We start from the raw sequence: 11266 nt of genomic DNA, 5'->3' as shown, positions 1-11266 counted from the left end.
CCTTCCTTCCTTCCTTCCTTCCTTCCTTCCTTCCTTCCTTCCTTCCTTCCTTACACATCCTTTGTTTTTCTTGGTTGCTTATCAAAAGCTGGTTCTCTTTAGTAATGGTCTCCAGAGAATAATCTCCAATAGATTCAGGGTGAATTTTCATATAATTAATTTGAAAACTAGGATTAAAGTAACTTTGATTTTAACCCCCAGATTCCAAATACTCCGTCACCGCCCCGCTCACGTACGCCGTGCGGAGTACTTGTTTGTCATGTTAATCAATGAGAGCTGTTCTACATCCACCGCTACTCCTCCACATGTCACCGTTGACATACTGTATGTCTTTTCCGTCCGTCACCGTCAGTCGAGCTATTTTTTGCTCCGCTCCTGTCCAGCCAGGTCAGGATCCGCAATTGCAATCGCACCAAAGAGGAAAAAGAATGGCTTTTCCGGTTTTTCAAATTAAAATACGGTAACGATGGATCGGTAACTACAAATAAGAGCATAATTTTTCGATATTCCCAAAAATTAAGACTGTTTAATTAAATGATTAAATGAACTATTGATACTTCAGCATACCATGAAGCAGGTTTCTCTTCTCAGTCAAAATATTTATTTCATGCCGAGAGCCTTAAAAGTTTAATCAAATCCAGTCACAACAACTTCCAAGATCGCATCTCAAACTTCTTATCGCAGGCATGGATAAAGAGATGCTGAGTTTGGAAGTAGAGAACAAACATAGTTCATACAAGTTATCTACGATCATATCCCTGTTTTTTAATGTCGTATTAAATTAAGCGTTCTTTTCCGCATGTTTTGCTCCTATGAATTTAATAATAATATGGCGCATGCTCTCCTCAAGTTCCGAGGGAGTCGGAGCTGAGCAAGATGGGAGGAACAACAGAGGCTGCAGGCTTTGCTTTGCGCAGGCGGTCTGGAACGGAGCGGGGCGGTGGGGAGGGCTTAATGTGGGATGTCGGTGTTAAAATGTATGTTATCCTGACATTAAAATGTTGAAAAAAATGGTGATGGACTCAGATGCATATTTTGAGGCAAAGCTTGTCTTCACAGTAAACAGCGTCACAACAAGCTGTGGAGGCCTGACACAGATGAGGAAGGATCAGATGATCTGCAAGCATCGGGTCACAGTACAGGTGGAGAGGAGACTCCGGTGCTCGGAGGGGAAGAGGCCTGGGGAGGCTGCGGGGCGTCTCCATGCAGGGGTCTGGAGATGGAACCCTTAGACTCTCTGAATTATAACTACTATTTCAGACGTTTATCAGATTCTGCTCTTGACAGCGAGCCCTCCACCCCAGTGAGGGGACCTCCTCTTTTAGGCATGGAGAGGGTTTTCATCGAAATAGAGGACGTGGAGCGAGACGCTCTGCTAGAGGATGAGGGCTTCCCCATGGCCCACCTTACTCTGCCCGGAGAGGGCACGGCCGCTCAGACATGCGGACGCGTCGACCCAATGGAAGACATGAGACTGAGGCTGGAGTTCAGCACTCTTGAGGAGGAGGATGAGGAAGAGGCCAAGAAGGAGGAGGAAGAGATGGCAGCCTTGGCTCAAACACCCGGGAGTTCAGATGGAAGGAGGACAGGAGAGGAGGCTGAGGGGAGCGAGGAGAGCCAGTTGGGTTTGGCCAACCTGAACACAAACAACAGCAACCGCCTGGCTGCAAAACGCAGCTGTCCTGCAGCTTTTGATGTGAGTTTTTCAAATATTTATGTCGATAATGTGATGAATTTTAAAAGTAATTTATGTTTGGAAAAGTGGTGCATCCAGAAATTTCTCCTCAGAATATCAGTAATCTTTTTCCTGATCATTGAACGCACCATATATTGTTAGATGTATGAACAACAGATGTGTTGTAATTGCAGATAGTTTCTTTCCAACTTTAAAAACATTTAAAAACCTATCTTTAACTTAAGAAGCCTTAAGTTAAAGATATGCTTTGAGCTGAAGATCTAAAATCTATTGCTGATGGTTTATATCTCAATAACTTCCTTGGACCCTTGGTGCTGTACAACCCATGTCCTGAATGTGTACTTTAAAGGTTTGAATAAGTAAAATACACACATACCTACAAGTGTTTGCTAGTATTGCTAATGGTAGTTGGTTTGACACTGAGTTATATACCACAGCCATGAGCATATCCTGTTGGTTTCTCAGCCTGGAACTTGAAGATTTATTTTCTGCCTGCAGAGATAAACCAGTAGCACCAATTAAACTGACTGTTAATGAAGTGGAAACTTCAAATATTTTAATATTCTCTTCTAAACTGCATATTGTTTTATTTTTTTGTGTATCAGTTTAATATACGGTTAGTTCATTAGCTTTATTTTTGATCTATTGCGATTATTCTTTACACAGATGTCAAATATTGCTAAAAGTAGAGAGGTCAGGGGATTTTTTTTACCAGTTTGTCCAAGTTATTATTGTAAAGTTTATTTAATAAATTAAAAATTTAATTCAATTTATAAGTGAATTTAAAAATGTTCTCAATTCTGTTTCAGCCAAGCTTTACAAAACTTAAAGATTAGAAATAAACCACAAAGTTCCTATGAATGCCTCCCTAATCATAATAAATTTTTCCTTTATCACATCACTGACTCTATTCTGTCTGTGTCGATTTGATCCATTTAGGACAGCGCCAGCACAGGGAACCCATTAAAAGTGAAGCCTTCCTATCAGTCCTGTAAAGACTGCATGCGTCTTCCACAAGGGCGGCGCTGCGACCGTCCAGCAGGGGGCCGTTCCCACCGCCTTAACCCATCCCGCCACTGCACCGTCCCCTCCATATGCATAGATCCTCCAGGAACACACTTTACATCAACCCCCAAAGTCATTCCTTCTAACTTGGTCCAACCCTGCACTCATTTCTACCAATGCTCTAGCTGCACGCTTGGTGACACGACCCCCCCTGAAGCCGACCACCAAAAAGTTTTCTCTCCTATGAACTGTGAGGAAACTCCTCCAGACTGCAGCTCGGCAGAGGATATGGAAGAACCGCAGAACGCGGATCAGACGGACGAGGTTAGGAGGCAGAATAACGATGCCATCGAAGTGACTGAAGCTGACGGATTGAAATTTTGTGCTGAAATTGCAAGCTTCCAGTAAGGCCTCAGATTGATGCATCCATGAAGGAGCTGGCTTAGCACTGCCTTGGCTGTGATGCTGTGGTGATGCAGCGGCCTCTGCTGTACCATCCTTGCCTCGTAGCTTCATAAACTAAAGCTGTACAGAGAGCACCCTGCTATAGAAGCTGGCCTTTTTCAAAACATGCTTGGATTGGCCTGAGTAAGGAGAGAGACCTCCTGATCACCTGTCCAAGAGGCTTGTATGAACCCTGTAAACGTTCCAGTCCCACCACACATTTCAGTGATGATGCTGCCGTCTTACCTTCAACACAGGTTGTCAGATCTATTTTTTTTTTAAGCACCAGGCACAACACAACTGGCTTTCGTCAGCATGCTCTATGGTTTCAATCATATTCAAAGTATTCAGTATTTATTAGTGAGTTAATACAATATTTAAAATTGATCTCATCATGTTACCGTCTTATCTAACTTCAGCTATACTGTGGCTACTGCAGCTGCTTTTTGCTTTGTGCGTGAAATCACAATCATTTCACTAAATTTAAAAAGATATAATCATATCAGTCTTTTAACTTCAAGTATTTCAGACTGTTTTGGTGAAGGACTGTTTTGTTCCCATTGTGCTTATCTTATTCAGCTTCACCTCCTCTGTTAAAATTAATTAAGTCGTCTACTCTAGAGACACAGTTTAGCCCACATGTAGGCATGCAAATAATATTTAAAGTTTTCATCACATTCAACATTTTCTGCTGAACTAAATAGTGTTTGGATTTATATTGTACCTTGATTGGTCAAAGTATGTAGTAACAGCTAAAAGCACATTGATTTAAAGTTGAAATCTGTCATTTTTCGACAAAAAAAATTGTGATTAAACTGCAGTTCCATTTTAACTGAGCTATAAATTGCTCTCGACCTCCAATCCCTCGCTTCTTGTGTGTGTTTCTACTGTTGGATGTAAAACTGTGCTGTTACATCAGTAATGTCACCTGAGAGGGTATTTTCCATCTAAAGAAAAGAGTAGACCCCTGAAATCTACCCTGCATCCTGGAAAGGGTTGGTGTTCAGAGTTGTCACAATTTGATGACAACCCGGCCATGGCGGCCTCTGGCCAAGGCTTAAACCTCATCACACCCCCATTTTCCTCCAAATACCATAACCTACAGTATTTCAAGGCAAGGGGCAGTATGCTCGTCTTCAAAACGAGCAAAGACTGCTATGGAGACTGAGGGAAGTTTTAAGATCATCAGGGTAAACTTCAACAGCAATCAGCAGTTTATTGATTAGCAGAGCACCTAATTTATTTGGTGCATAATTTTAACAACAGTCGCAGCACACTGTATGAAAATATCTCCGGCTTTAGAGCCTTGGTGTAATAACGGTGCTGTTTGATTCTCCACAGTAGGACTGAAAGTGAGGATTAAGGTGCAGAAACCTCTTTTTTTAATAATATTTATATCAGGAAAACTGAATGCTGTGAAGAAATGTCTTCGACCTTCACACTATAAGGGTTTCCAAATTTAAGGAAAGATTTAGCCTTATTTCAAGTCATGGTGACTTTAGAGGTCATGGGGTGATCTAATCTTATGTTAAAAGGGCTTAAGAAGGTTAGTCCTGCTGGCTTTCTCAAGCCTGTAAAGTTTTGTGCATCGACCAGGCATAGAAATAGTGCTATTTGATCTGGTCAGTAATATTTTTGTTTTTGGAAAAATATAGCTACAGAATATTTAATCTAAAGACATTTTGATAATAATCATCCGTTTTGTAAAGAAGGTGAAACTCTAGCAAAAGTTGGAAAATATTCCATATTTCTGGTAACTATTAATGTTCCAGACTGTGAATGGTGTATGGAACATGTAGTTTTTGACAAATCTGATTTGTTCAAATATTTTTGCCCGCTTTTTATTTAAAAAAATAAATAAATTATTTTACATGGGCATCTAGCCCAAATCGTCCAATTTTTGTCCAATTTATTGGAAGTTGAGCCATGATTCGTTCCTCTTCAGGTTTTCGCTGTGTAGCTGATGATGAGTTCTGCTTGTTTAGGGCTAAGGCTGAATGATGCCTGTTTGTGTGCAGAAAAAGCATGTTAGTTATATTGTTCTGACTGTTCTGAGCACTTTAGGCAAAAAGAAGAGCTGGAAAAAATATTGATGGTATTTACCTTTTCTGTATTACTTTAAATATTTTTATATGTCTTAAAAATCATCCAGTGTTTTGTAACTGATTCTGAGGGAGCTGCAAGTCTGATCAGGTTAGGTTACTTTGGGTTTCTCTCAAGCTGTTGTTCCTTGCACTGACTGAGCATTGTCTAAGTATTTTTTTGCATAAACCAATGGCACACATTTGAGAGTCCAATCCTAAAGAGAACATATTATGGAGTTGAATGTTTGCAAGCAGTTGTGTCTGATCAGTTTTTGTTAGCATTGACCAAATCCTTTAGTTTATTTTAGAGCCACAAGATCCAAACATGTTTGTTGGGATCTTGTGGCATCTAGTGGTGAAGCAGGGAACTGCAGCTTCAAAACATTCACCTAGCGTGGCAGATTGGGCTGCCATTCCTTTTCACATATTTGACTAATTGATATATTATACATCTTAACTGTACCATGCTGTGATGTTTTAATCTAGCAAACCATTAACTAGTTGTAGCATTATCTTTTTTTATATAAATACAGTTGCCCAATTTTAGTCCATATAGTTCCACTGTGATATTAAAGAATCCTGGATATATTATTTTGCTTAAATCCCAAACATGTGCCTGCATGAGAGGTTTTCAAGATTATTTCTGTCTGTTAAAAAAAATGTCACTTTAGGTCTATTTATTAACATCAGTTGGTATTTGTGAAAACTCTACTTCTTCCTTAGACTTCTTGTTCTTTTATCCAGAACTATGAGGTTCATGTCCCATCCAGTGTTATTGTTCATATCATTATTTGTTTTTTTTACAATCTTTTTTGTTTGATATAGGGTAGATTTATCTTTTTTTTTTTTTTATCTCTCTTAATGGTCTTTGGGATATGTTGCATTAAAATGGGATTATGTGAAGTTATTCTAGTTTTATTTGGGATCATATCATAGTGTTAAATGTCCCAAATAGAGATCAGAACCAGATTATATAAAAATCTACAGAAAATATTCAACATTACAATGACGCACTGATTGGTTTGATTATGAATCTTTATCTCTATTATTAATAGTAAACACTGACATGCATGGTTTTCTGGTGCAGGGATACTGAATGGAAGTAGAAGGTACGAAATGAGAATGAAGTTTAGGAAAGATTACAGTTTTCAAGAGGCCTTTGTTTTTGTAACGTTTTGTATGAGCAACTACACCAGTCTCCTTCAGTAGCTATTGATTTACTGAGAGTCTTGACAGCATCTTTGCTTAATACTCATCTAAAAGTCTTTGTTTCCAAATCACAACACCAAATTTAGTTTCCTCTCATTTTAATATTCTTTCATTTTAAAGTGCCTTAATTGTGCCCGCAGCTCGGTTGTGAAGCATTACAGCCTTTGCAGAGAGATTTTCTGTAAATTTGTCGCTGACTTTTATGTTTTCATTAAATCCTTGAAAGGTTGTACTTTTTTGCAGTATTTAACTTAATATTGTATGCAAACATCATCCTTTCCCTAAAAAATATACCTTATGGACTTCCATTAATTATAAGCCAATACTGATACTAGATTTGTCATTGTCAAGCTTGCTGTATGCTGCATTGGTTTTGGTAGCTGACTGATGAACATTATTTGCTGGTATAAAATACATTTGCATCAAATTGTTACAAATGAAGACTTTAACTTTGAGATGTAAAAGTCTCCATAAGTCTTTCTTCTACAGTACATCAATGTAATGAGAACATTAAGAAAATAATGCTAACAATGCTGCTTTGTATCAAGAGGCACTTGTGAATTTTGTTGCTAGTCATAATCATGGTAATTTTGGGAAAACATGTTCCTTCAATGATTTTTTCTCTTTTTTTCAGGTGAATTAGTGCCAAATAGCAGGCAAAAGGACAATCCAATCATAAGCCAGACATAACCGTGACAGCTGTGGGGTCTGTTGTAAACTAAAGGGTGTATTGTTGTTATTTAGTGTACAGAGCACAAGTATTTCCCAAAGCATGTGAGATTGACACCTGGAGAGCAAGCTGATTACTTGTTTCTTTGTTTTTGTTTTTTTTCTGGTTCATTTTGTGTACTGTATCAGTGTTCGGGTGTATGCACCTTTTTACAGTTTGTCAAACTGTCCAGTCTAATGTATATAATGGAAATAAATGCTTTTTTCTGTAAAATTTGAGAATTAAGCTGTTTATTTGCTTAGTGAGTACAGGAACATCTTACATGCCACCTTATGGCTCTCTAATTTGGGCTTCTTTATTCAGGGTTTAGAGACCACTTATTTGGGGTCTCTTTTTTATTCCACTGTGAGTAAAACTTAAAACTACTGAATTTTAGTGACTCTTATAGATTATGCTAATGTTAAAAAAAAGCTATGTTGCACACCTATGAGTAAAGCATTGCATCATGTGAAGAATTGTTTTATTTTGTTTAAATGCATCAAATCTTACCAAATGATCTTTAAAATATAGCACCAGCATTTAATTTAAAACACTGATCTCTAAGAGCAGGTGACTAACCCTTTGCAAATGCGGTTTCAAAATTATAGAATAATTTACCCCATAATGGAGCTTTGTGATAAACCTTGCAGGGTGTACCTTAATCTGTGATGATAATTTTACTATATTTTCCGGTTTTGGGATAACTTAAGATGAAATTATTTGGAAAATGCAAGATATGTACGGTAAGCATTTTTTTTAAGTTTTCTATTTTTAATTAAATTTGCCAGAATCACCTTTTAGATTTCTATAACTATCTATTTCTTTTATTGAAACAGGTGTAAATGAATCAGGTTTGAGAATTTATTTGTTTAGATCTACTCATCTATGCAGCCACTCCATAAAAATTCACTTTGTGTCCTTAAAGTAATCTTTTAACCAATTTGGTGGTATGATGACAGTTATTGCAAAAAAAATAAATAACAATAATCCTGACAGTTGTCATGCAATATTCTCCGTCTAATGTTCCCTCTGTATAAAGAATCTATTTTGTGAAGTTAACCGCATAAAAATGCATAAAAATGAAGCAGGTCTGTAATTCTCATCATGATATCTTGGCTGATTATTGCTTTCATGTTTTGAAGACATCAAACTATGTGTCTTGTTCTAACTTAACATACATACAGGTTACAAGAGGGCATCCTGTCATTTTAAATGTTCTGAGTTAAACTATTTTAATGCCTTTCCTAAACTCTTTAAAAGCATAGTCATCTTATGTCTACCTAACAGAAACTGACCAAAAACAGGAGACATTTAGGCATATTTTAATGTCATGTGATTTTTTTTTTTATTTTGTTTTTTTTTATAGTGTGTCTGGTTAAAACTGTTCATAGAACGGATTTCAGAGAAAGGAAAACTATTAACTGAAATAAATCATGTCCAAATATAAAGATGGATTTAATGGGGAAAACATGAGGGAGAGAAACTGCCATTAAAGAAGCATTGAATGTGATAATAAAGAGCACAGAGCAGGTCTGCCTGCTTCTGCTTTGACTGTCTCTCTCAGTCAAATGGACGGAGCAGAAGGCCCTTTTATTGAATTAGTCAAATGAGGCCCGGCTGACATAACGGGGCAGGTGACTGCTGGAGGAGTGATCTCCCAGACAGACCAAAATCCTAAAAGACGACGATCGTACACAGCATCATCGTGGGTAAGTATCCGCCTCCTTTATTCTGTTACCTCTCAGGCATTTAGATATTCTAAAGGTAGCAAAACCCTTTTTTAACTCTGTCATTAACTGTGAAACATTCCTGCTTTTATTGCTCTTGTGTCCATTTATAACTTAGAGTAATTAATGCTTTCCTTTTCCTATATTTATAAAACAACCTTTGTGTGAGACATACAGCAGAGCCAGATGTGTCAAATCTTTAAACATGAGTTTTCATGAAGAAATACATCAGTGAAGTATAGGAAACCACAGGATTAGAGTTTTTCTAAGTGAAATTTGCAGCTCTTTATGACCACAGGTTCTGTCTCGCATGACTGCATGTAAATGTGTCTGTGCAGTTTGATCAGACATCTGAATATCACCTTCAACTATTTGAATTCCAGCTCATTACAGACATGATAGTCTCAGACCTGCTACTGAAAAACAAGGCCTCTCTAAGATGGAGTTAATAGTGCGGGTACTCTTGGTCACAAGGCTCTTATAAAGTTTTGGCTTAAGCTGTGAAGCATGAGAGACACAGACAGGGGAAACGGGTGGAGAGAGAGAATGGGGGGGGTTCACAAGCCAATACCATGAATGCCTCCCACTGCTGCCATTTTAACACATCCATCTCAAAATAACGCTTCTGCTGCACTAAAGCTGTAAGAGAATGCATCTGTCGATCTGTTAAACCGGCGTCAACCAAACACTAGATGAGCAGAGCTGCACTTTTGGCATATTAGCTGATACAGGAGTATGAGGAGTTTAACTCTAAATATGGTAGTACTCTATCGAGTCTGTCCAAAAAATCTCACTTTCAATAATTCTGACATTTATATAGATGGTTCAATTTCAAAATTATCTGTTTTAGAATAACAGTTAATGTAAAAAATATAACTTTACTGTTAATCTCTATTCTTTAATTTTGATTGATTGATTGATTGATTGATTTTATTGATCTCACAGTGGAGAAATGTATTTGTTACATCAGCTCAAATAGTCAAAGGAGAAGAAGAATGTGCAAAGGAAGAAAAAGATGCATGGGATATATATATATATATAGTATGTACGTGTGACAGCTTTTTTTTTTTTTTTTACCTATTCACTAGATATATTCAGTTTGACTTTGTACACTTTTGTCTTTGATGCACCTTCTCCTATTGCATGTCCTGTTGTTCAATAGAGCTGATGTCACAAGTTCATTTCTCCATTGTGAGATCAATATAGTTTTATCGCTAGCCCTAATAAATTCTTTTCCATTATGTTCTACAGAGGAATAAGAGCGAATATATTGCATGTCCGTTGTAATATTCAATCAGTTAAAAAGTAAAGGATTGGTACCTTTCAAAAGTATTTGCACCTTTTGACAATTTTAAGTAAGATAAACATGAATGTTTTCTATCTGTTTTTTTTGATGGACAAACTAAATATAGCTCATAATTTTGAAGTTGAATTAAATTCAAATAAAAAAAAAAAAAAAAGTTTTATGGACGTAGCCATTTGCTAGAGAACTTTAATGAGCAACAATTATCATGTAGTTTAGAGAAAATAACATAAAGGCCTTGGTTAAAGTTGAGTAAATTAAAGCAGGATAATAGTGTAAACCATATTTAAAGTATTGTGCATCTTTAAAAGCCTTTTTTGATTTATTATCCAAAACTAGAAAGAACATCTCACAACTATCAATGTGTTTTTGTCTGTATAAACTGGCAGAATGGTCAAGAACAGCATGAATCAGAGAAGAGGCCTTAGAGGTTAACTCTAAGGGACATGTAGAGATCACAGCTTGCTCGGACAAATCTGTCAACAGGAACTTAGGTGTGGAAAATACAATTGTTGACTTTTATGGAAGAGTAGAAGGAAAAACACATGCCCACAGACCATCTCTACGGTCAGTGGTCATCACCCTCAACGATCCAAAGAGCCATATTAGTCGAAATCCTTCCAAATTAAACTAGAGCTGCCAATCTTACATTTTCTGTTACTTTATATAAACATTTCTAAAATGCCTGTTATTTTATGGTACAACCAAAGTTTTAGCTTATTTGTTTAGATTTTCTATAAAATTTTCTATAAAATAAAAAAGAAAATTCTATAAAATAAAAAAAATTGGGGGAAATGTTTAGTAACAAAAAAATTTCAAATATCATTAGTGCTATTTAAATGTGGAAAGTATTTTCAAATATTGCATAAAACACACAGAAAAGCAGATAAAACTTAACTTTTTTCATGTCTGTATATCCAAAAACACCTTTCCGTTCTATATATATTTTGCAAAAAATCATTAGGGATCAAATGTAGCTTTAAGATCTGTAGGCTTTAGTCCTCTACACACAGTGAAACACGGGGTTGGCAGCATCATGCTGTAGGAATGATTTTCTTAAGCATGAACAAGGGAGCTGCTCAGAATAAC

The 11266-nt window shown here is 36.9% G+C and overlaps 1 protein-coding gene across 1 annotated transcript in view; it reads left to right on the top strand.

Annotated features, from left to right (window-relative positions):
• LOC107091255 (protein phosphatase Slingshot homolog 1-like) overlaps nucleotides 1-7354 on the top strand; it is a 28966-nt gene extending 21612 nt beyond the window's left edge. Inside the window, exons 14-15 of the mRNA XM_015385075.1 lie at nucleotides 1060-1696; nucleotides 2636-7354. Coding sequence (XP_015240561.1) covers nucleotides 1060-1696; nucleotides 2636-3109 — 1111 coding nt within the window. The 3' untranslated portion in view covers nucleotides 3110-7354. The remainder of the gene's footprint in view (nucleotides 1-1059; nucleotides 1697-2635) is intronic.
• Nucleotides 7355-11266: the final 3912 nt, after the last annotated feature.

Source organism: Cyprinodon variegatus, unplaced genomic scaffold, assembly GCF_000732505.1.
Source record: "Cyprinodon variegatus isolate N-32 unplaced genomic scaffold, C_variegatus-1.0 Scaffold331, whole genome shotgun sequence".
Taxonomy (NCBI): Eukaryota; Metazoa; Chordata; class Actinopteri; order Cyprinodontiformes; family Cyprinodontidae; genus Cyprinodon; species Cyprinodon variegatus.
This window is presented reverse-complemented; position numbering and strand designations above follow the sequence as displayed.